Raw genomic sequence first — 25,245 nt, 5'->3', positions numbered from 1 at the left:
GAGTTTCAGATCCTAAGAGCTGGCAAGCCCTGTGTCTGTGTGGAGCTTTGGGGACCTGAGTGAAGTGACCCCAGGTTCATGGAGGAGCTGGGACATGGGGGAGCTGGGGCAGACCCAGAGGATGAGGGAGGCAGGGTATATGAGAAATCCAGGAAACAGGGATCCATGTCCATGGGGGAACAAGGGACAGGGCTGTGGGTCTGAGGGGGATCTAGGAGATGAGATTTCAGGTCTGTGGGGCTACTGGGGACAGAGCCCAGATATGTGGAATACCCAGCTGGAAGCAGCTTCAAGTCCCTCTGGCTGCAAGAGGCAGTCTGCTCCCCACCCCCCACTCCAGTGCTTTCATCCCACCCCAAGTGGAGCAATAAGGACCCCAGATTTTTCAAGGACCCCCGCAGCCCACCCCTACCCCCTCATTACAGCCCTATGTGCAGGTACCCAGGAAAGTTTCACCTGTGAGCCAGCGTTGTGGAGCGGAGCCGAGCTGACGTGGCCCTGGGCTGGCTGCACCTGGCCAGGTGTGCCGGAATGTGTTTGTGCTGGGGGAGAGGCCCTGGTGGGGTGGGGCCAGTCGGGACACAGAGGAGACAGGGGAGGGCTGGGGGGCACCGTGCAGCCGGGATGTCATGTGGGGTGGGGACACACAGGCACTGTATCTTCTGCACAGCAACATTGAGGCTGGAGGGGAGAGGGGGCATACAGGGATACACTTGTGTGCTCAGTCGTGGGCAGCTCACACACACACACACACACACACACATACACAGACACACACCAGGGCTGACACCTTGTCAGCACATGCTGACACACACACCAGGGCTGGGGTCTCTGCTCACTGCTGGGTGAGGGGTGTGTGCACAGACTGACTCCCAGCCCTTCTGTGACACTCCCTGTCTCAGGGCCAAGTATGTTTTTAGCAGAGTGGGCATCATGGAACCCAGGCTTCTGAGGCACTGATAACTTTACCACCATTCATCCATGTTCTGGGTGTGAGGAGCACCTTGGGACTGAAAACCTGTGCCTCAGGAGGTCTTTGGAGTGCCAGAGCAGGATAGAAGACAAGGAGGAGGAGAGGAGGAGGAAGTGATGTCCTGGGTGCAGGGAGCACCTCAGGATGGGTAGCTTTGCACCCCAGGCTGGAACCAGGGTGCTGGAACCAGATGGAAGAAGAGGAGGAGACTGGGAAAGGGTGCTGGAGGAGGAGGAGGCTGGGTGGGGCTGCCGGTGTCCCGGAGCCGGATACTGGCACGGATATGCTGGCGTGGCAAGGCTGGGGGAGGACACACACACCTGCGAGCATCAAGCCAAGCCTCCTAACACCTGTAGAACACTACCCTCAGACCTCTTTCCCCTGACCTCTGCAAAACCCACCTCTCCCTCAGCCCCTCTGTGCCAGTGCCCCAAACCAGACACAACTGTGGCTGCCCCATTTGTTGTCAGTGTCCCGTCCTGCCCCAGATTACCCCTATGTTCTTCCTCCTTCCCAGCCCCACAGCAGGCAGGGACCACCTTCTCTCTTGCACATGGGTGCAGAGGAAGGAGACCTTGAGTTTACAGACTTTGTAGCAATCAATTTCCCTGGCACTGATCCTGGCAGGAGAACCCAGGGCACAACCCTGCTAGATGCCTCTTCCCAGGGCACAAGCCTCTTGGATGCCCCCTCCCACCTCCAGCCCTTTCTTTGCCTAGTAAGTTCCCATTTTCCCAGCCAGAACATCACAGCCATGGAAATGCACATAGACAAGAGGTGGGGTGCAGAGAGCTCAGCCCAGGGTGGAGCTAGCCATAAGCCCAAAACTTCCTGGGGAAGGGGAAGCCTCACCTTTTACCCCACAGAGGGTTCTCCCAGCATGGCAGCACCCTGAGGAGCAGAGCAGAGGCAGAAGCAGTCTCTTTTTTTGACAAATGCCTTTATTTGCTACCGGATAGAGGTCTATTGCACAGCAGCCTGGAGGCTGCAGGGCACACAGCCCTGCCCCTGTTCAGTGCTGGACACGGCGGATGGATTGGATCTGGTTGGTGTGGGCCTGGCTGCTGTATTCATTGTACTTCTTGAACTCGCCGTTCTGTCTGTCCCGCTCCAGCACATACTGGTAGCCCCTGTATCCTGGATACTGGTATGCCACCCACCTGCAGGCACAGCCTTGGCTCAGAGCCTCAAGCCAAATCATGCCATCCCATGCCATCCCATGCCATCCCATGCCATCCCATGCCATCCCATGCCATCCCATGCCATGCCATCCCATCCCTCTGCTTGCCCTGGGAGAAGAGGGACAGAAAATACCCAATCGCTTGTATTTTCAAGAAAAAGGTAGCAGGAAGGGATCCCTTTTTTGAGGGGGACCCCCTTCCACATCCAGGGGTTTGTGCAGGAGGGAGGTACTTGCTGAACCTCTGCTCTTGGCACCCCCCAGTCCCTGCCCCACTGGCTGCACTCACGCTCCAGCATTCACTTTGATGGATGCCACCTCCTTGTTGCCCCAGCCCATGGCCTGCAGTGAGGGATAGTCGTCACTCAGCTCAAACTTGTGACCCTGGAAGTTCTCGGCCTCATAGAGGATGACTTTGCTGTCATTGTGGTTCTGCAGAGAGAGAGAGCCGGAGGTCAGCAGGAATGGGCTGTCTTGCCCAGGGATAGGGGATGTGGTAGCAGTGTGACACACAAAGGCACTTTGAGAGGCTTGGGATCATGACCAACTTTGGTGTGATACATGGGGATGTCCTTCAGCCTGGCACCCCCTCACTGGAACACCTCAGCACTGCCCTGAGGATGCTGCTTTCAGGTCCCTGTGGTCTCAATGCACAGCTGTCAGTGAGAGTTAGTGGCTACAACCTCTGGACCTGCACGGACTGCTACCCTCAGCATCATCACACTCCCCAGAGCTGCAGGAGGGTTCAGGGCAAGGAAGGATGCTGAGAGAGGTCCTCTCAGCTCTGTGGGGCCTTTCTGGGTGCTGGACATAGAGGGGTTAATGGCTGGGACACTGAGTGATGCAGCACTGTCCCCCTGTGCCCAGCCCCCACATGCATCTATCTGCACCGAGGAGCAGTCCTGCCAGTAAGGAGTGATCTTATCACATCCCCTTTATTAAAGCCTGAACATATCTGGCTGGTGATTATTAAAAGTTGGGGGGGGGACCCCCCGCTCGGAGGCGCAGACGTGCCGCTGCTGCGAGCACCCGTGTCTCTACAGATGGAGCGATAGAGCCATGTCTGCCTGGGCACGCCTCAGGTACCCTGGGTGGGAGGGGGGCAGACCCTGCACCCTGAGCATCCCTGCAGTCCTTCCAGCTCCTTTCTGTTCATCCCATCCCTGGGAATCAGGGCTGGGGGACTAGGCCTTGGGACCCCAGTCTTGGAGGTAGCTCTCCAAAGCACAAAGCAGAAGGAGCTGGAATTGTGGTTCAGGCTATGTTTTAGACCTAAAATACATCCCAGGATCTTTGCAGGGAGGTGGGAGCTGGTGGGTACAGCTACTCCTCCACTTCACACGTACCTCTGTGTATACCTCACCCCTCCACACCATGAGGTAAGTCATCCTTCAGCCTGTCCCTCATTGCCTCCATGCTGGTCTGCCTGGAGGAGGCTCTGCCTGCCCTGAGCCCTCCCTCTGTGGTGTCCCAGTAACTCACTGCGCATTTGACAGGCCGGAAGGAGAGGAGGTGCTCGGTCCGGTAGCCACTGTTCCCGCTCCAGGCCTCCCACCGGGGATAGTCACCCTTCTCCAGGATAAACTGCTGTCCCTGGTACTCAGGATATTCGAAGCCTACCCAGCTGGAGGGAAGAGGAGGAAAACCCTCAGGGATGTGTGACACAGTCCCCAGGATCAGTCAGGGGTCAGCTTCTCCTTCCTGGGCAGGGGACAGAGACATCCTGGCAGCTTATGGGTCTGTCACAGATGTTGAGGTCCTTGCTAGCAGCAAATATACCTTTTGAAAGTGGGACCTCTCTCCCCAGAGCCACATCATTGCCTCCAGCCTGTGCCTTGGCTTGGTAAGGTCTCCCTGACTAGCAGATGGGGAAACACAAAGAGCACAAGCAGGGAGGTTGCATGATGAGGCTGTGTCATAGTTGAGGAAAAACTTGGGTATTCTGGCTCCCTAGCAGCTCCCAATAGTCCCCTGGGAGCAGTGGGTTTGCTGGAATGGGATGTTCCAAGGGGTCGCGATTGGGGCACTTACGGGCCAGACTCCACCTTGATGGAACGGATCTTGCGGAAGCCACGCTCCATGATGCTGGGGCACTCCATGAGGAATTCACAGCGCTTGCCCTGGAAGTTCTCCTCCTCCCACACCGTGATCTTGTACTGCCCCAGGGTGTCCATGGTTTCACTGCTGGTCATACGGGTCGCTCGGCTGCTGGCAGAGCCCCACGTATCACCCCAGGGCAGGTGCCCACCATCAGCCCCCAGCCACCCTGCTGCCTACTGCTGAGCCCGGGATGCTGGTGGTGCTGCCCTCACACATCCCATGCCACTGGCCCCTTGCTCTCCCATGCTGGCATGGTGGCATTTCCCATTCCCTTTCCTTCAGTGCTGGGGGATCTCTGTCCGGTGAACCCCAAGTTTCAGGGGGAACTTGCAATGCCCCATCTTTCCATGTGATGTACCCAGGACTGCCTCAGTTTTTCTTCTCCCAAGCTCCCTGTGATGGCTCCAGGAGCTGTCTGGGTACAGGGGCACTGTACCCACTGCTGGGAGGTGGTGGTGAGCCCAGCTCAGACACGGGTGCAAGTGTAGCCCTGGGGTAGAGCAGCCCGGCTCTTCCATCCCTCCTGCCAGGGTCCCTCGGGCCCGCACAGGGCACCCCCGCTGTGGCACACAGCACCCTGCCACTCGCCCTTCCCAGGGTGAGCGTTGGGTGGGGGGCTTGGTGTGGGGGTGAAGGGAGCGGGGCAGCGCCTGTGCAGTGGGGTCTTGGGGGTCACAGCCTGGTACTTACTTGGTCGGAGGGCAGGGCACAGAGGCGAAGGTGGCGGTGCCGGCGCCGGCTTTTCCCCTCGCCCTTTATAGGCGGGCGCTGAAGTGCCGATGGTGCAGGCGGTCAGGGCGCTGTGTCAGCAGGCAGGGGATGGGGGGGACGGGCTGCTCACCCACCCCAGACTCCGGCTGTCCATTCCACTTAGGCAGTGTGGCGAGAGCGGCCCCCCCGCGCCCAGCGAGGCTGACAATGAAAGTGCTGGAATGTGTTTGCGCAGGGGCTCAGGGCACAATGGGCAAAGGGCCTGACGCGCCGCTTTCCTTTCTGCCTCCTGACAATGCCCCCGCTTGGCCCAGGGATTAGGGACCCAGCCTTTCCCAGGGCACCCGCAGCCTTTGCCAGGGTTGAGGCTTGTGGGAAGGAAGTGCCAGGATGAAATGGGGATTTACCATCTGGGAGCTGAGGGGTACTGATGTCCTCACGCTGGAACACAGGGCTTTTCTGGGGCTGCTTCTGCCCCTCCACGTGGGACTCTGCTGCCATGGGTTCCTTTTCCAGCCAGGCCCTGCAGGGGTTCTTGTGTTGGCTGCAGACTGGGCACTAATAGACCCCAGTTACACGCTTGTAATGCCCTGAGCATTTCCCCTGGCTTGACAAAGAGCTCCCCGTGTACCCACTCACCTACCACTCGAACAAGGGACACTATGCACAGCAGGAGGGGACCAGCTTTGAGACAGAGCTGTGTCCTTCACCTGTACAGGAGTACCAGCCCTGCCTGGAGCTGCACCGTGCCATGAAGCTATCCCCAGTATCTCCTACCATAACCTGGGATGGATGAAGCCAACACAGACTGAGGGAAAGGAGGAAGAGTGCCCTGTTGAGCTGTGAAATCCTGGGTATCTAGGCAGCTGTGTTTCTTGCAACATCCCTGTGTAGTCTGTGGGGAGGCTGGGCACTCCCCACCTTCATCTGGGCAGGTGCCACGCTGGCCACTGGGCAAGGGCTGGACCACAGCACCTCAAACTTTCCCAGGGAAACTCCAGTTCTTCTGGGAGTCTTGGGTATGTGGTTAACACCACAAGAGACCCGGAGACTGTTGGTTATGGAGAATGCAGTGTGGGCAGCTGGGGATGGTGTTGTTAGTACACCTGACATGAACAAGAATCGGGGACTGAGGGGCGACAGCAAGGACGGGCTGGGGGCAGCACTCGGGGGTCTTCTTCGTGTCCTCCCCACTGCTCGATGGCTCCGAGGCGCGGTGCGAGTCCGCGCCGATGCCTGCGGGTCCCAGCAGAGGGTGCAGCCTGGCAGCGGTTGGAGCAGGCTCCAGCTCAGGGATTTTAGTAGCCCTTGGCCGAGGACTGGCACTGGGGAGACGACCCTCAGCTTGCGTTGCCTGAAACGCTACTAGCAGGGATGGGGAGACCCTCTTGGAGCTGTCTGGGGAAACAGAAGATAGAGGGAAGGATAGGGATGATCCGTGGAGAAGGAAGAGCACTCTGGTGCAGCCAGGTGGCCTGGGGACATCTCTCAAAATGCTGGGAGACAGGTCTGGGCAGCGTTTAGGGAAGCCATCCCTTTGGCGAAAGTGAGGCAAGATGCAGAGCTAGTGCACTGCAGGGGTCCCCCCACGGTGCTGCCACCCCTTGTCTGGGCTGTGTAAACAAGTGTGGGGCACAGGTTAGTTTGGAGTGCTTGAGGCATGAGGGCAGTTGGGGACTCTAAGGTGCAGGGCACTGTGGGGTGTATTACAGAGCCCTAGTATGTGAGGCACCACAGAATACAGAGGATGCTACAAGCTGATATAGGATGTACATGTGGAGTGTGTGGGGCACCGTATGGTGTGCTACAGGATCTCTGGGACACTGGTAGTGTGCCACGAGGAGCATGCAAGCCATTCAGTCATGCCCATGCAACATTTTGGATAAAAGCACTGGATCGTGAAAGATGCAGGGGAGAAACCCAGTTGCAGACTGCATTGGGTTTCAGAAAGTACTCACTGGGATGTGCCTCAGCTCCTGCTTGATACATTCAGGGCAGCCAAATGGGAGCCACAGCCACATCAAGGCACAGTGGATCAGTGGGGTCACTCATGAGGAGCCCTCCCCTACTGCATCCCAGAGTGCTGATGCAGCTTGTCCTCCCTGGGTCATCTTCAGGTAGTCTCTATCACCAGCCAGCATTCCTCTGGCTAGGTCACCTGCAAGCCCCCAGCCACACCTGTCCAGCTGGGAACAAGGGCAACGAGAGGCTGGTGCGGGGGCAGGCAGTGACTCTGCTCAAGGGCAGATGCTAATACTGGCTGTGGGAGCTGGTTAGCACTCGCCCAGGGCCTCCTGCATAGGCTAATTTAATAAGGGCTCCTCGTAGCTCCCGGCTCAGCTTGTTCCCTGCACTAGCAAAACAGATCATGTTTCTCAGTGCCACTGGGCACAGCACAGCAGCCGGCAGCCCAAGCGCATGGTGGGAGCACAAGGTCACCCAAGACCTCCATGCCAAGCCCAGACCATGCCAACCATGGGGTTATACCCTGTACCTTGTGCATGCACTGGTCCCAGCACAGTGCACAGCTGGGGGAGCCGAGCAGGCTGAAAGGCAGCCACAAGAGAGGTGAGACAGGTGCTGCCCAGGAATCCTGATGTTGACGCTATGTTTGTGGTAATACACAATTTTATCCATGGATGTTATGAATGTCTGTGCTGGCTGATCAAGGCAGCACAGCTGCGTGCAGTCCCCCTGGCTGACACCATGGGCTGAGCCATGGTCACACCCTGCAAGGACCTCTAGCTGCTCTCTCCTTCTCCCCAGCTGGATGGCCACTCCAGGAGACTGGAGGTCTGGGGGCTGGGCCGAACAGGAGCAGATGGAGCTGGTGCTGGCCCCTGTTTGTCTTTCTCCCAGTTGCCTGGTGCTCTGTTTGTTCTGGGGATGGCTTCCTGCTGTCAGGGCCATAACAGGTGGCTTTTATTTGCAGGGTCTGGCTGATTAGGTCAGGGGTGGTGTGTCATTGCCCCCACACAGCCCCACTGCTCCCTTTTTCCTCCCCTTTCTCCCCCAGCCTCATTTCTGTGGGAAATCATCCTCCTTGACAAGGATGCTAACACCCTCCTTCTCTCCCCAGTCACGTGTGCTTCAGGACTGCTCTGAACATGGCCACACCAGGATTGGTTAATCTCAGCCAAAACCTCTACTTCCACGTGCTAGATCTCTAGATCCCAGAGCCAAGAGGGTTGCTGGGATCCCCAGTGCCTCTTGCTCCCTCCAGAAGCTTTGCTGGCCACATGAGCCATATGTGTACAGGCACACATCTGCCACAGAAGCCTCCTCACACAGGCACTGCCTTGCACAGGGAGGCCTGGCACATGCCAGCTGCCCCACATGCACGTGTCCCCTGTGCACCCATCCATCCCATTCGTACAGCCAGAAACTCCTGGGATCACAAAGAGCCTGGCAGATGTTGCTGGGATTAGCTTCCACGCAGGCTCACATGCACACCATGAGCTGCCAGCTGTTCCATGCTGAGAGGTCCCAGGCATTCAGATTCCCTTAAGGCTGGGTTTGCTGCATACCAGATGCAGCTCCTGCTGCTCCCAGGGCAGGATGAGGCCAGAAGGTGAGTGGGAGAGGACCCCACTGGGGACCAAGATGGCTGATCTCAGGGTACAGTCACCAATAGCTAGGGAAGAGCAGGGATGCACTGGAGGTCACAGCAAGTGGGACACAATGCAAGGGGTACCCACACATTCTCACTCACAGCTGTGTCTTGCAAGCAACTGGCTGAGATAGTCCTCCAGGCAGCAACCCTCACCCCAGCCTCAGATGTCCACAAGAACCTCAGCCAGCCACCAGTATCCCCACTGGAACCTGCTCTCCAGACCTGCCCACCTGCTGCCCCCACTGGCACTGTGGCCACCCCAGGCACGATGCTCACCCCCTCCTTGTGGGACTGTGGCTGCCCACTCTGTCCTGCGGTACCCACAGCTCTGGAGGTGCAGCTGCAACAGCACAGCAAGACAAGGATACTCCCAGGGACACAGGCTCACCCTGTGCCATTCACAATCTGACTCTGCCTGCCCCAGCATGGGGGTGTGCTCAGTCCCCAGCTCTGCCAGCCTTGCTCGGTCCCCACGAACTGCCAAGGGAGCTGTGGCTTCACCTGCCTGCTCCCCACTGTTCCCATGGGGACTAATCCCACCTGAAGGTCAGGGAGGCTCCACCAGCTGCTTACCTCCTGCCTGTGGATTACAGCCTGGGTGTGAGCAGGTGGCAAAGGCTGCCTCCCCAGGTTGGCCCAGCCCTGGTTGGGAACTGACAGCAGCACAAAACCAAGCCAGACTGCTCCAAAAGGGAACCCAGGGTGGCATGTCCCTTTTAGCCTGAGGTGTCCCCTTTGACATGCCCTTCCCAGTTATGGATCCCAAGCACTGGGGCAAAGGAGTCAGCATCTGGTCCTCTGGTCCTCTGATCCAGATCCTGACCTGACAGGGAGCCCGCTGGTGCCATCTGTGACCTCCTGCTTGTTACCACAGATGACCTCAGCCTGGCACCTCCAGGGTACCCCATAGCTTCAGTGTCGTGGAGAAGCCTGCTGGTCCTCACAGATTCCAGACCAGTGCAGACCAGTCCCAGGGGTGAGGTGATGGAGACAGGAACATGTCCTAACCCACACCCAGCCTGGCCTGGATACAGCTGCTGATGTGTTTCCTTCAGTACATTATATCATATTTAGAGGGATACCATGGGATGAGCACAACTTCCCAGATGCCAGCTTTACCTATAGCAACTATGGTGCTGTCATGGAGGTGCAGAGTGCAAGATTAAGGCTGGTAGCCCCTGGCAATCTCAGAGCCAGGGGGATACCAGCTCAGCTGGCACCTGGCCAAGGTGCCACTCCACCCCAGTGCTCCTCCACTGCCCTGTTGGCCACATGTGTAGTGGTGGGCACCCCCAGCCTGGGTGATGCTCAAGCAGGAGGCAGATGAAAAGGTTGGCAGTGGCAGGTCCCCGCCTCCAGCAGCTCTGGGATCAGCACAGGCGGGGGCTGAGCCAGGCACTGCTGCAAGAACAGAACATCCTGCCTCAGGGCTCCTGAAGCCGGCAACAGCTGGGCCAGAAACAGCAGCCCTGGCAACCTGCTCAATGTCCATCCCTTGGGCAGGCTGCCCACGCACTTCCCAGGGCCACCAGCTGGGAAGAGAGGAGTCCCATCACTCACTCCTCCCTGGAGGCCCCGTGGGAGGATGGGGCTGATATGCTACAAGATGCAAGATTAGTACAAGCTCTAGACGCTCCCCCAGCATCTTGAATCTTGAATTTTGAATTTTGAAGGAGAGATCAAGATTCTCCCTTATCCCTTTCTCTCATGGGGATTCAAAGACATTTTCTGGGGGCAATTGTAAACCACCAATGGTCTGTGGGTGCAGGGGGGAGGATTCCAGTCTGTACCTATGTTGTCCCTGATACTTCTCATGGCCAGGAATGTGTTGGAGTGTGCAGAACTGCCTGTAGTTCCACCACAGCAGAATGCAGATCCATACCTGGGACCCACCTCTCCCCTACACCCAGTCTGATAGAGGGTGATAAGCTTGTCCCAGAGCCCAGACAGATCGAAGACTGCCTCTTATTGTCTTCTGGTAGGGGTGATGTGTGGGATGGCCTCATTGCCTGGTGACAGTATCTGAAGCTACAGCCTGGCAAGGGGAGTGCAGAACCCCAGAACAGAGCAGGGACAGTCCCTATGCTTCCTGCCCTAGGTCTGGCCATGCCAGGAGCAGGTCGGGGCAGCACCCTGGCCTCCAACATTAGCTCATTCCCAGGGACAAAAGTAGCCTGTTTCCTCGTGCAAACCGTCTGGGTACCCACAGTGGAGCTGGAACAGACTGACTTTCAGGGGCAGGAAGCTCCTTTGCCTCAGCACCTCCTTCAGGCACAGCAAAGATATGCAAAACAGGCTGAGTGGGGTCAGTTGAGGTCTAGGGGTGCTCACACAACCCTGGTTCTCAGCCCCTGAGTTGCCCACACAGCCCTGTGGGCTGGTCCTCTCCACAGCACTGGCATGCTGAGGACAAGCAGCTGCTCTCCCACATCCTGAAGTAAAGCAGAGTCTGTCCCAGGATGGCACACCCCATCCGGACTGGGCAGGACATGAGCAGTCCAGAGACTGCCAGCAACAGTGCACACCTCTGCTCACACCCCACCTTCACCCGATGCACGCACACCAGGCAACGGAGCAGCAAGCACAGCAGGGACATGGCCAGCACCACCCATTCAGCTCAGCAGGAGAGCACACACACGTGCACACACAGGACAGGGATGCACTAGCTCTGCTCTGCCTGCCAGGAAAGGCACAGACCTGAAAAACCTTGAAACACCTATGCAAATACACAGCCATGCATGCACATACACACCTGTGTGAAACTACACCTATGTGCAAATCCAAACCTGGGCACTTAAGTCTCCTCAGTGCTCCTCCTGCACCCTGCCCTCTCCATGCAAATCCTTCTGGTGTGGAACTGTGCCATGTAAATCCCCAGCTCAGGTCTCAAAGTCCCCAAAGCTGTGACACTGCCCATGCAAAGCCTGGGGGTCGGGGAACAGCGCCACCCAGCACAAACAGCAATACCCCACTGTGCCTCATCCCATGACAGCCTGGAGCAGCCCGTGGTACCCGCACCGGCTCTGACATGTAGAAGGGGGTGTTTAACACCTCTGGCTCTGAGATGTGTCCTCTATCCTGAGAAGAAACTCATCCTTGGGTGCTAATCCTGCCAGAGAATCATTCCCCAGGTAACACAGCCCTCAGGGCAATGTGGCTTCCCCGGGCCATCCCTAATGGCTTTTACGGCTTCCCAGTGTCACTGGGCTGGCAGAGCTGGGGCAGTGAAAGCAGGCTGAGAGGGTAGCACAGAGGCAATTTAGCTAGGACATAATACAGCCCAGAGGTGCTGGAGCAACCAAGCGAAAGGGGAGGCAGCATGGCCACATTTCCACAGCCTTGCTCTGCCAGATACCATCTCCACCAAGCTCTGCCCCCACAGGGACACACGTGCAGTGACTGGAGCACGTGGACAGCAGGGTCTGGCTTTGCTCAGAGTTATTAATCATGTTCTGTTTGATCCCAGCCTGAACAGGGAAGCTGCAGACGGTTGTGCATATCGGGGGATGTGTTGTGCTTTCTCAGCTTTTTGACTTTGTCAGGACTGGTAGCAGGAGACACACAGCCTGGAGACACAGTCCCAAGGAGCCCATGATCACAATGATGACAAATCACCACACCATATGGAGGCTGTTCCCAGGTTAGGATGCACACTTAGTTCTGGAGAGATGCAGGGAGCATGACAACTCTGGAGATGCTCTTTGGTTTTGGCCCTTACTTACACCACCCGTTGTAAACTTCCCGAAGTATCTGCCCAAACAGGAAGCCTAAGAGGTGTCTCATCTCTGCCCCTTGCAGAGGCACCCCAAGGAGGGAACAGGACTCTCCTGCTCTGGGAGCAGGGCTGCTGAGCTCTGTCCTGTGCATAGCTGCATGGGAATGAGGGAAAGCAGAAGGAATCATCTTGTATCTTAGCACAGTCCTGAGCTCCTTCACCTCCAATCTTCCATCCACACTGGGTGGATGGGCTGAGCATTTTTGGTGTTTGAAGAGAGGCTGCAGATGGGGTCAGAATCCACCTATAAACTCAGAGCATCCCTGAGCGTGGTGGGACCAGAACCGGACCTGTGCTACAAAAGTACCTGTGCCTAAGAGCAGGGCAGAAGCAGCTCAAGGCTGACAGAGAAATCACAGGCAGAGCCAGGCATAGACAGTAGGGGAGGTGAGGGATCTTTCCATTCCCAAAAAATATCCTGAGGTAGGAGGAAAGCAGGTTCACTGCTGTCCCATCTCCTAGCCCTCTGTGACTCCCTGTAGCCTCCACAGTGCTAGGAGGAGCCCCAGGCACTGAATGTCTGCTTTGGCTGCTGGGGGAGAGGGGTGGGATAAGACATGGAATGGGACAGGAGTCCATGTCAAGCATTTGTGGAGAGCAGGGCAGGCAGTGAGTAGGGCTGTCCTAGAAGAGAGCCACCTACTTGCCAGCACCACCACCCATACCCTTCCACAGCAAGCAAAGGCAGAGGGCTTGCCACCAGCAGGAGCTGGCACTTGGCCTGCAGGCTTAGGGTGCATGACAAGAAACACCCTGGACAGTCAGACAGTCCCTGGAAGGGCTGGGAAGTGCAGATCCTGGGAGTGAATCAAGGGAGAGGCATGCGAGGAACGATGTGACCCCCCTCATCCTCTGCCCTGCTCCTTGCTGCCTGCTCCTGCCCTCTCTCCTCACTGCTTCACTGTCAGCAGTTAAAACTCCTTTGGTGCCAGCAGACCATTGAGACCTACCTGGGTGCTTGGCAGAGCCTGCTAAACTCCACCTTGGGCCAGCACTGTGCCAGGGCTCTCTGTGCCTGCCACGGCTCTGCAGTGCTGCCAGGCCAGGCTGCCCATCCCCAGCAGGCTGCTAGAAACAGCAATCACAGGCAGAATGCAAGTGTGTTACTTGTGCCTGCCCTGCCATGGGCACATGGAAATGGGTCCTGCACATCACTGCCTGCAAAGCTGAGTGCCAGAAATGGCATGTGTACCACTGTCACCTTGGTCCCATGTCCCACAGTGCCATGTGGAAGTCCCATGGCGTTCATGCATGTGTGGATTGCTTCATCTGTGTGCACTGGCTGTTCACTGCTGCATGTGTTTGGGTTGAGGTTGCGTGTTGTGCATGTCCCTTGTGTGCCTTTGCTCCGCACACAGACTGGGTGTTCATCCTGGCACACAGGAGTTGCAAGCAGGCGTGTGCTCCCTCCGCGGGCTGCAGGGACACAGCTACACTGCAGCCGAGTTGTGGTGGTGCCGGCTGTGAGCGCCAGCCATGCACTTGCAGATGGGCTGGACCTGCCTAACGCGAGCCGAACGAACAAAACGTTCAGGTCAGGTATTGCACGTGGGGCTCGACGCCAGGCAAGTGCAGAGATGCTCCAACTTTGGATAGTGTGGGCTGGACGGGTGTTCTGCCTTGGGCTGTCAGCAGCCCCTTCCACACCCTTCCTCCTGAGCTGGGTCCTTCCAGGCTTGATGACGATGTCCTTGCTGCACACGCTGCTCCAAAACAGCTCCTTCGGGGGTAAAGTCCAGAAAGTGGATGCTTGACATCTGCTGCTTGGGAAAGCCAAACAGAGCAGGGGCGGGTTAAACTGGCACGGCAGGGTGGAGAAGAGGCAAGAAAGGAAGGAAGGAAGAAAGAAAGAAAGGAAGAAAGGGAGAGAGGGAGAGAGGGAGAAAGGGAGAAAGGGAGAAAGGGAGAAAGGGAGAAAGGGAGAAAGTAAATGGAAGAGGAGAGGGGAACAGAAAGCACTGGAAAGTACATGTGAGAGAGGAGAGTTAAGGAAAGGGGACAGGCTGGACAGTGTCCCCTGAGCCCATCCCCTTCCTTCCTGGGAGTTCGGATGTATGACCGGACTCCCAGTACTTGTTGGAGGAAAGACCCCAGGATGTTCTCCATGCCCAGTACCCTGTTCCCAGCCAGGCAGGCACAACCCTGGCCAAGGTGTTCTGGGCTGTAGCAGCTCACCTGGCTCCGGTGACACGCTGGCAGCTGTCAGGTGAGTGGCTTCGCCTTCCCCCGCTGGCTCACAAGCAGAAAATGAGGGTGACGCTGGCTGGATGGGGCTTTTATAGTCCCGATAAAAATAGCGCTGGCTGGCCGGTGATCGGGGGGCCGGAGAGATGTGACTGAGCAGAGACAGGCGAGAGGGCTGGGCTGGTGGCGGCGAGCCTTCTCCCCAGCACACCTGTCACAGCTCTGTGTTTGCTCAGAGCAAATATTGACCCAGGGAAGGCAGGCTGGGCAAGGGAGGCGATTAGCCCACCTAGATTAGAGGCAGAGCAGGTCTCTATGCAAACTCTCCAGGGCTGCCTTTGTTAATGGGAGCCTGATGGGCTGATAGGAGCCAGGAGCCTGGGTGCTGGGGTGGTGGGGAGGAGGAGGTGGGGGGGAGAGGAGGAGACATTCATTAACCTGCACTGGAACAACACCAGCTGTCACTTTTCCACCCACCTGCCTGGCTCACTTTGCAGCCGAGATGAGAGGGGAGCGGGGGGCCAGAGGAAGCAGGTGTGAGGATACCCTACCTGGGCAGCTCTAGGATGGCAGTGGCTTTCTTGCAGGGTTTTGGGCTGCTGAAAGATCAGGGAGTTCTGAAGTCTCAGGGCAGAAAAGCAAATCTAGTGCCTACCCCAAGCAGTCTGAGTGCCAGTGATAGAAAAGTCTTCCCTGTTCACACCCCAATCCCCCCACTCATGCTGAAAATCCCCATGCCACACCAGGACAACACTCACACTTAATTTAGGGCAGTCCACAGACTTCTGAGCTAGGCAGCAAAGCAGAGCTCAACAAAACTTTGGGAGTGTTCCCCACATGGTCACACATGCCAGGAGCCAGCTATCCTAATGCAGCATCAAGAACAGGATGTGTTTAACTCCATGTGCACATGCTTCCCCGTGGGTCACTGCATCCCAGAATCACAGCACTCCTGTGTCCCAACTGTGTCACTGGCCAGCGGGGTAATTGGTGCAGACACCCCTGTGCTGGCCCTGGGAGCAGTGTGCAGAGTTCACAGAAGCCAGGAGAAGTTTAGACACGCTCCTACAGTGCCTAGCCACGCTGCTCAGCCCTGACAGACCTCTGCTGAGCTCAGAGTCAGCAGGAGCTGGGCTCTCTCTCCCACAGAGATGGCACCCAGAGCTGCGTGGAAAACAGAGCATGAAGTGAAGCAGGGGTGGCAGGAGAAGCTCCTTTGTGCAAGTGCAGTGGCCTGTTTGTTTGTGTAGATGGGTGTGTTTGTGGGTGGAGAAGGGGGTAACACTGCTTTAACCCCCATGGTGTACACCTGCAGGAATCCTGGTCCTGGGTGTGCTTTAGAAACCATCACCATTGCTCCCTCCAGAGCTGGAGTGTATTTGCATGTTGCAGTAAATGGATTCCCAAATGTAAGAGTATAGTGGCAAATCCTTAGCAGCCACTGCCACCCAATTCTTCTTCCTTGGAGACCTGACCCTCTCGCACACAGAATTTTGAAAGGCAGGCTCCATCCTTCATGCCTGCTGCTGCGTCTGCAGGCTGGGGTCCCCCAGGCCTGGCACTGAGGAGAGCTGGAATAATGCCAACCTGCTGCCCTTGATCATCCTGGTCCTTTTTCAATAGTTTTTGCAGCAAAGGAAATGCAATACCACCAATACTCTGGCTTGTGGCACAGTGAAGAAGCGTGATGTTCCCCCTCCTTTTGATGCTGTACAGGCTGTGATGCTTGGATTTACATATTTCTCCTTTCCTAGTAAGGGAAATGTGCTGGATAGGACTCCCACCCCTCCCTGCTCTGGCACACACCAGCACAGTGGAGCTGCAGCTCCTGGCACAGGCTGATTGGCTGCCCCCTCTCTTTCTGGAGAAGCGAAAAAACCACCAAATACCACAGGTACTGCTGCAGTGCCAGCAGACATCTCAAAGCCTATACACTGTGTCAGAAATGCTCTCTCCTGTAAGGGCAGGGCCCCACCATTTGCCAAACAGCAGCAAATACTGTCCCTTGCAGGGCTGTTTTACAGAGAACAGGATAAAAGTAGGCCCCTTGAGCTTGCAGAGTGCCCTGCACTGCACTGCTGCCCTGGGGAATATCTTCCACCTGTTCTGGCATCTCTGGGGCAGCATCTACCAGCTTGTACCTTTCCCTGTCAGGCAGGTGGGCAGCACCAGGATGAAGCTCTTAGTAGGGCTGGCCTTGGAAAGGCAGCCTCTGTCTCCTCTTGCAGCAGACAAAGGCTTATGATGCCTTACTGTCCCATGAGGACTGACTAGCTCACATCAGAGCACCTCTTGTGTCCATCAGGAGTCAGCATGGTGTCCTGGCCTGGCCTGAGCGTGGCCCCCACTCCCAAACACCAAAGTGATGCAGCTGAGCCAGCAAAGCCCAGTATCTCAGAGATAGGAGGCCAGGGGTGAAGGATCTGTTCAGCTCTGCCAAGGGTTTTGAAAGGATCACCCTCACGGTTTTGCTCTTCAGATACTGCAAGCTGGTCAGGGCAGGACTTTTCCAGGTTCCCACCTTATACATTGTACAGAGGGAGAAAGGGCTGATTCCATACAGGGAATGGTTGATTGCATGTCCCCTAACACTGCTGTCTTCCCCTTACTGACAGAGACCCGCCAAATGGGGCTTTGCAGGAGATTCAGGCTCCCCAGCTGCAATGGGACAGCAAAGCCTAGCAAACACTCTGTCGGAGAGCCCAAGAGCAGCTTTGTTCCCTTTCCTTTATCTCACACACAATGGCACGATTCAGCAGGTGTTAAATGTTTTAATGGGATTCAGGATAGCTTCTGTTGCCCACCTGCCCCAAGGCCATTTCACCAGTCCCTGGGAGCCAGGAGTAACAGCCAAGAAGAAAGCGCCTGTTGTGTGTTGCATTAACTGCCTGATGACTGAGCGCTCCCGATAATTCGCACGAGGAGAGGGAGAGTCCCATTAGCTTGCCGAGTTCATGCTCAGCCACTGGGGCCGCGAGCCCACCCTGGCTGCCAACCCCGGTCCCGTAGGAACATCACCCATTTCACCACCCAAACACCACTGAGAAAGAACCAGGACCTGTACCTACAATATTTCTGTTGGAGAGATGTGCATTAGAAACGTAGCTCTGTTGGGAAGGGGCCAAATCCAGCCCTGGGAGACAGTACAACAAGCTCAAACTTCCTCCTGCCTGAGACACAAATGTCATTAGCAGAAACAGGACTTATCCCCTCTTTTGGGAGCTGAGCTGGGCTGTGAGTCTGGGCCTACTATAGTCCCACAGGTTCTTGGCAGTGGGTACCAACAAAACCTCGTGCTAAAGGAAAGTGCCTCCCTGCCAGCTTTGCACATCTTTGCACTCCCCTCACCTCAACATTGCCCCAAAAGTATGAGAGAAGCCCTCAAGTGAGAACATCCACACTGTAGGCTCCACACTATGCAGAGCTCACACCCAGCACTATCTGGGAGTGCTGCTGTCTCTCTTTGCTAACAGGAGAGTGATGTGGCTCTGTCACATATTAAAGTGTTTTCTAAAACCAGGGTCAGGGTCTAGTTCCCAGCCTGAGAAGAGGAATTGGGAATTTCCCCAACCTGGGACAGAGGCTGCCCCTGGTGTATTTATACTTTAGGATGAGGATAAAAAAGAAAAGTGTGTGACAGCTGCTACTCTCTTTGCTTAGTGCACTCAGAGTGGTTCTGGTTGACAAGCATCAGAGATGACCTACAACAGAGGTGACACACCACCATCTCACAGCCCCTAAAAAGAGCTGAGAGAAAAAAAATTCTCTTTCACAGGTGTAAATAGCTCTCAAATCTGTTTCCCTGACTCATCTGTTGTTTAAAGTATCATCTTTGAGATCTCTACTAGAGTGATACTTATCAAACAAGTAAATTTTCCTCTAACAGTGCCCCAAAAGGCAAGTACAGTATGAGTTCTCTTTTCTCCAGCTCCAGGCTGGGAGCACAGGAAAGTCGGGAGAATAGTTATAATGCCCAAAAAAAAAAAAAAAAATCCCTGCACGTTTGATGGAACTCAGGCTCTCTCCATTTGTTTTGGGTGTTACACCAGAATAACACAGCATTTCCCATGATAACTCCTCCAGGTATTCGATGCCATGATGCAGCTGCAGTGATGCAGCATAAAGACCATTAGATCACACAGCAGGTCAGAGGATGGACAAACTGACTGACCCTGTCTTCACTGCTCCACGCTGCCCTTGGGTAGCTGGATTCAAACTGCTTTAAGGCAATAGTGAGGTTTCTGCCCCTGCCTTTGCTATCCATTTGGGAATTTTATTGCAGGAATACAGAGCATCTGCAGTGAGCAAATCCTTGCAAGAAACCTGGATGAAGAAGAATCAGACCAAGTAGACTAAAAAGCCAGTCTCTGCTGCTGCCTTGAGCTATGGAGGAAGGAAGTGGTTCTGTATTACCTGTTCAGCACTAGCCAAAGCCCAGAGGAATACAGAAAGACTGCTGTGACATAGGAGACCTGGCACGCAGAGTATTGGGAAGGGAGGAGAGGGTTTACACTTGTCCTAAGAAGGATCCAGGACCCATGTGAAGGCCCAAGGCACTCAGGTTGAGTTCAGGAGCTGGCAGTGCCTCTCCTGTATCTCTGACAACAGGAACAGCTTGGCCCTGGGGCTTAGTAACGGTTATGAATGCAGGGCTCCTGCACAGAGAGGAGTGCTGGGGTGAAGCTGGGTGAGCAGTACCCCAGGCACAGCAGGCAACTGCCCTCTGATGAGCCAGGCAAAAGCCCTCCACAGTGCCTTTTGCACAGTCTTTTCTTAGGAAGAGGGAAGAAGATGCAGCTCTGGTCTTGGCTGGGTCCTGGCACTGGGAAACAAGGCATGAGGGTTTGGAGGGGGACACCAAAGCTGCATCCTCGCCAGAGTTGGGTGGCTGCATGAGCCCCATGTTGCACAGTCCATAGCAGTTTGGCAGAACAGGACAGATGCTGCAAAAGCAGCCACACTGCCTGGCACACCCCTCCTGTAGATCCTGCCTGGGTGTAGCAGCTGGACCCCAGCACCAGCCTGTTCTGTGCTGTCCACTGGGATTTCTCACAACTCACACTGCCACCTCCCGGCTGTGACAAACCTGCTCCTTTGTTATGACACCTCTTGCAGCCTGACGGATCCCCCAGGCCAAGCCAAGGCTCAGAGGATCCCCTTCCCTAGGTGACAGCCTTGCAGTTTGGAAAGGAAAAAACTTGTTCAGGGCTCACAAACCCAGACACATGAATTGCGTATGTTACACACGGTGTCAGTGTCAAAAGTGAAGTTGCTTTTATTGGGTTGTCGTGTGTGTTGATGGTGCTGCAGCTGCCCCCTCAGGCTGGTCACTGTAAGGGGAACATGCAGCTGCCACTGGAGCAAAGAGGGGAGGAGGATTTAGTCCCTGCATCCTACTGATGTCATCACCTCATTGCCCAGATGTCAGTACTTCCTCAGCTACATTTCAAAGTAGATTCCATTCCTCTCAGCTGGTACAGACTGAGGGTAGTGGGAATTGTCATAGCGGTTGTCCATGTGCTCCCTGTAGCACAGAGTTCTTCTCTGATGATGTGGCCAGCCACAGAAAGGAGAGATCTCATGAACTCTGCTGTGGAGTTGTCAGAGGATTCAAATTGGGGCTGAGAACACAATCAGGACATACCCCCTCAGAGAGGTCATAGTGTGGTAGGGTCTGAGTTGCTCCGGACATCACAGAGATGATGAATGAAGAGAGCTGATGTGCTTCAAGAGCTTAAGCAGCACAATACCCAGCAGCTACGGTCTGGAGGGTGAGGGTGCCAGGTTGGTGATTCTGAAGAAGAGATGGCAGCTCTGGAGATGACATCTACATCCAACAGCCCTCTTCCATTAACCCTCAATCCCATATCTCTCTGCACTTCTGCCCAAGCTAAGGAAAACCCTTATGCTTTTCACTCAGGTCCAAATCTACTTTCCCCACCAGTGGCCATTCCCTCAACCTAACTAGACCCCACATCACCTTGGACTATGAAAGCTTTGCTCCCTTTCTGCTGTCAGAGGCTGTGTTGCCTGCTCCTTGACCCCTTTTCCCAAAGGACCATCCTTGTGCTAGGCTCTCCAGTGCCTCACGCCAGCCATTCATCCATAGGGCACTGCCCCAGAACTGCATGAGGGTCTTAGGTCCACAGAAAGGCTGTACTGTTACCACCTCTACTCTGTGGCTCAGGACAAGCCAAGAGAGAGGAAACTCTTTGAGAGTGGATTCTTCGTTTTGCACAGGCAGCGTTGGCATTGATAACCAGGGATTCAGCTAACCCACATGGTCTAGAAAATGGGCTGTGCTTCAGCCTGACATGTTAAGGACAGGTCCTGGCCCCTACCAGAGCACAGATACACTCTGCTACCTTCGGGAGGGGTTGGGAGGTAAAGCAATGACCCTGGGCCGGGCTGTCAGCACCACTTCCCCACGGCTGGCTTCGATCAGGATATTCTGTAGTGTGTTTTCCAGCACCAGCTCCACAAGGTTCCCAACAACTGGCTGCCTAGAAGAACAGAAGTACAGCAGAGGAAAGCTATCAGAAAGCAGATAAGGCAGGCTGCTTGCTGTGACTCCTGCCAGGAATCATCAGGCACAGCATACACTGTTTCCTACACACTGAGACCAATGAACCAAAGACTTGAGCAAGGGTTTGCTGACCCTTGTCCCAGAACTGTCACCAGCTGCTGCCAGGCCCTGACCTTAGACAGAGCTGGGTCATACAGTTTTACTGGTTTCTCCCTCCAAGCTGTGCTGTAGCTGCCATCAGTTAATAATGCTTGTAGGTTGTAGCAGTGTACAAGGGAACAGCCACAGTAAATGCAAAGTGGTGAAATACTGCAGTGAAAATAAAAGGTGAGGTAAGCACATACTGCACCCTAATGTCTAATATGGCCTGGACTGCCTGAGAGGAAGGCAGACATCATTCTCTAACAGCATCCTGGCTGGTAAACACAGTAAACCTGTCCCCACAAACCACATTTGGGAGAGGGTGGCTAGGTGGGCTAGCATCAACTTCCACCCAGACAACACAGAATACACCAGCAGAAAGGCTGAAGGGCTGAAAGAGAAATGAATTTCTGGCCAAGAAGTGTGCTGCCATGGCTCTCTTGACTGTGCAGCTCTTGGCTTTTATGTATGAGCTCTTCCTCACCTACTTATTATCTCCTTTTCCCTCAACTGCTTGTGGTGAAAAGCCTCACAAGACTCCAGCAAATCACCGGGAGTGGTTCCCTGACTCATTTTTTCCCTCTCTTCATCCTTCTCGAGGTCAAGATCTGTTGAAGCAGAGACCCTGGAGGGGATTGTGGAGTCTTGTCTACTGTCCTGGAACGCTGCTGATTTTGCAGACTGGAACTGGGAGAAATATGGAATAGGCTCATCCTGGATTTTTCTCACTGACTTCTGGAAGCGGCCATCCTCCAAGAGGCTTCTAGGAAGAGGAAAATAAAGGATAAATTCCAGCAAATTGGCTATCTGTATGACCCAGAGGATTATTACAAGACACCACAAATCAGAGGAAACCACCGACTGATGTCAGTGTTTGGTCTGTATCTTCTTGCTTTCTGTGTCTAAGGGAAGCAGCAAGAGGGCTTGAGCCAGTGAAACTACCTCTGTTTCCTCAGTGCTGGTTCTTTACATTTGCACAGCTCACCAACCGAATAGCCTGTTTCCAAGCCCAATACAACCTGTTTCCAAGATCACAGGTAGAGTTCCCTGGTACCTGGGAACTCTGGAAAGATGGGCTGGCTGGGGAGGAAGCCTCTGCCTTAGCTGTCACTCCAGGATTCGAGCTCATAGTCCCCAAGAGATCCTTTGGCAGGCAGATCCCCCATTCTCCCAAAAAGAGTGCACAGATTCCTTTAGGATTAGGAGAGGGCTGGCCATGCTGCACACATTCTGGAGGACAGGGGTTCCAAACTAGGTAAGGGTGAAGGGACACACACCTGATGACACCTGTGAGTATGTCAGTCACCACCTCCAGCTCCTGTTTAGAAGCAGCAGCCAGGGACAGCCATTTGGGCTCCATTTCCATCCTGTTTCTGTCCCTACTTCCATCCACAAATTCACTCTCTGAGGGCTGGGGGCTGAAAGGGCTGGGAAAGGAGGAGTTGTTCCATCAGTGGCAGCATTACAGAACCAAACTCGCAAAGACCAACACCTTCCTGGCACTGTAACAGCATGTCAGGCAAGCACTGCAGGCAAGCAGTACAAGTAAGCAGGGGAGGAGTGGGAGCTATCATATTTTTGACAGGAGCAGGGACACTGTCATGAAAGAGGAATACTGAGCTCAGACAGTTGAGGTGGGGAGAGAAACAGGTCATGTCAGCTAATGCTGGGGAAAGCAAGACACCTCTTACCTAATTCTGAGGCACTGGAGAGGAGCAGAGCATAGTGCCAAGTTCAGTGTATATCAGAGCATGGGCAGCCCTGGCTCACATGAAGCTGCCAACACAAAAAAATTCTATCTCTTACCGGGACAAGAAGTATCTGGGAAAATCCAAGGCGAAGTTGCTGAGAAAGTCCTCAATAGCATATGACCTGGCTGACACATCAACGTGTAAGAGCAAGGGTGTGGGAGGTTCTGGTTTGACCCACACCTGGCTGGCATCTTTGTCCAACAGCAGCCCCTTCTTAGTGTGTCCAGGTGGCTGACTGGGTGTAGTGTGGCTTTTAATAGGGCGTAATACCTGTTGGAGAGAAAGAAGTGACAGTCATATAGCTGTCCTTTGGCCACAAGTAGGCTGGTGTAGGTTTGAGCACAGGCATGAGGACTGAAAGCCCAGCAAGCAGAGCCACCAGATCCTGGGTGTCAAAATGATCTTAGCACCACAGTACTGATGACAGTACTGATGACAGGCATGAGCAGCCATAGTGAAGATCAGGTCTATTCCCTACTCACTGCCCAGTGTGCCAGCCCCAAGTGTCAACAGGGCTTCAGGGTCTCCCTAAGATACTTAGGGTTGTTCTCCAATCCATCACCATGGAAGCTCTTTGCAAGCACACCAGACCATGAGTGCTGCCGGAGAAGTGATGTGTGTGGATAGAATGAACGGGGAAACTGTCCTCCCCCAAACTGACGGGAAACCAGAAACTGACTCCAGCCACACTACATGGGCCAACTTGGGATTGCATTACCAGCAGTCAGGTTGGAGGAAGTTTCTTAGAGCAGTAATCAGGATGCCTGGGCCAGAAGGACACCACTGAGATCTGGAGAAGTCTTCAGGCATCACAGGACTTCATTGATCTTTGAAACATGAATGTCCTGACTCTGGGAATGAGGCTAGGGGCCTTCACTGCTCCTTACACAAACACAGCAGGGTCCAAATTTCATATAGTCCGAACCCTAGAGGACTATATGAAATTGTTTTACTTTTCTGCAGCCATCCTTATGCTCATCCAGTGAATGCCCTGACCTGCACCACTGATCACACCAAACAGCACAGGGCAAACAGTTCAAGTTAGAGTTGCCCTGAGCCGATTCCTCCACACAGAACAGTGTGGGGCATGCAAAGGCACTCCATGGGGTCTCAGGAGCACTGCACTCACTGCAGTGGCATTTCTGACATAACAAGCTGCATCTCCTTGTTGCCTCAATCCTCTCAGGCCCAGCCTCCCCTCAGATCCCCAAAATCTTTCAACAAATTGGGTTAGCTTTAGCCCTGTCATTACAACAGCACACTGCTGGCTCTTCCTTTGGGCCCAGGTAGTTCTGCAGAGTACTCACAGGGACCTTGTTTCACACCTTTCCACCACTGCTGGAAAAGCTGTCTTACAGCAGTGCATGTAGTTGTGCACTTGAGTGGAAACTGATGAACCAGGCAAATTGATCTTTAAAGCTTTCTGTGTATTTAAACCAAGGCAGTTCCTGCCTGCAGCTTCTCCTGAGGAACAGAGCACAGCTCTTCTTAAGGTGAGGGCAAAGTCTGCACCACATTCTGTCAGGGTCCTGATGCTTTCTGCTGTGACACACATTCCATTGTGGCCCCCAAATGAAACAAGTACAGGTACCGATTGCCCTGTCTGTGTGCATCTTTTCTGCTTATTTGAAACCTTTCCCCCTTTCAGTCATGGGTGCATGTTTGATGCCAATTTCAGTTCCCATTCACCTCAGCTGGAAAGTTACTGGCCAGAGAATACAGCCAGACAGTCTGATTCTTCTGGCTCCTCCAAACAGTCTGTCTCCCAAAGCCTTGAAGCTACAAATCCTGCTGTGCTCTCTGTCCAGACTCCCACACTGTCATATCCAGCATCTGCCTCTTTTCTAAAGTAGTCTGTTTGATTCAACCACGAATGAGACAGGCCTGACTTACCTTGTGTTTCCTGATCACAGCTGAAGGTTCAGGAATATTTTCTGTTTGAGCAGAATCTGATAACCTCTGTAAAAAAAAAGGGGATGGGAAGAAAAAAAAGGGGAAAAAAAAAGGGAAGAAGAATTACCATGTGGGGAAGATATGGAGCAGAACAAGACCTTAGGATTTTTTTTTCAAACTTTGTGCCAGCTGAGAGTTAATGATCTCATCCTCTATTCTTCACTCAGACCACATTCTTACTGCTAGCTACATATTTCTCTCCAGTGTTTATTTATGGTTAAAAATCCAACCATTAGTTTTCAGAGCCACTGGCTTTGTTTTTCTAAAGGCTTCTCATACACTCCAAAATTTCAGATGGTCACTAGCAATTTCAGAGTTTGTAAGATGATTCTTGGCTA

At 54.5% G+C, this 25,245-nt stretch overlaps 2 protein-coding genes across 3 annotated transcripts in view; both read right to left on the bottom strand.

The window, feature by feature from the left end:
- Positions 1-1,985: 1,985 nt before the first annotated feature.
- CRYBA2 (crystallin beta A2) lies at positions 1,986-8,954 on the bottom strand. Of its 2 annotated transcripts, none has more exons than XM_062498338.1 (5): positions 8,930-8,954; positions 4,185-4,353; positions 3,636-3,777; positions 2,443-2,585; positions 1,986-2,133 (listed from the first exon to the last, which is right to left on the bottom strand). In XM_062498338.1, the coding sequence occupies exons 2-5, from the start codon at positions 4,343-4,345 to the stop codon at positions 1,986-1,988; spliced, it is 594 nt and encodes a 197-aa protein (XP_062354322.1). In that variant the 5' UTR covers positions 4,346-4,353; positions 8,930-8,954. The 2 variants fall into 2 exon arrangements, with proteins under 2 accessions (XP_062354322.1, XP_062354321.1); XM_062498337.1 differs by lacking the exon at positions 8,930-8,954 and adding an exon at positions 5,877-5,891 and having other exon boundaries at positions 4,185-4,309.
- Positions 8,955-20,270: 11,316 nt separating this feature from the next.
- Positions 20,271-25,245, bottom strand: part of CFAP65 (cilia and flagella associated protein 65) — a 30,324-nt gene continuing 25,349 nt past the window's right edge. Inside the window, exons 27-32 of the mRNA XM_062498411.1 lie at positions 24,848-24,913; positions 23,010-23,224; positions 22,481-22,630; positions 21,709-21,966; positions 20,902-21,040; positions 20,271-20,330 (exon numbers count right to left, since the gene is read on the bottom strand). Coding sequence (XP_062354395.1) covers positions 20,271-20,330; positions 20,902-21,040; positions 21,709-21,966; positions 22,481-22,630; positions 23,010-23,224; positions 24,848-24,913 — 888 coding nt within the window. The remainder of the gene's footprint in view (positions 20,331-20,901; positions 21,041-21,708; positions 21,967-22,480; positions 22,631-23,009; positions 23,225-24,847; positions 24,914-25,245) is intronic.

Source organism: Cinclus cinclus, chromosome 9 (genome assembly GCF_963662255.1).
Source record: "Cinclus cinclus chromosome 9, bCinCin1.1, whole genome shotgun sequence".
NCBI classification, from domain to species: domain Eukaryota; kingdom Metazoa; phylum Chordata; class Aves; order Passeriformes; family Cinclidae; genus Cinclus; species Cinclus cinclus.
Note: the sequence above shows the minus strand (reverse complement) of the source record. Positions and strands in the feature narration are given on the sequence as shown.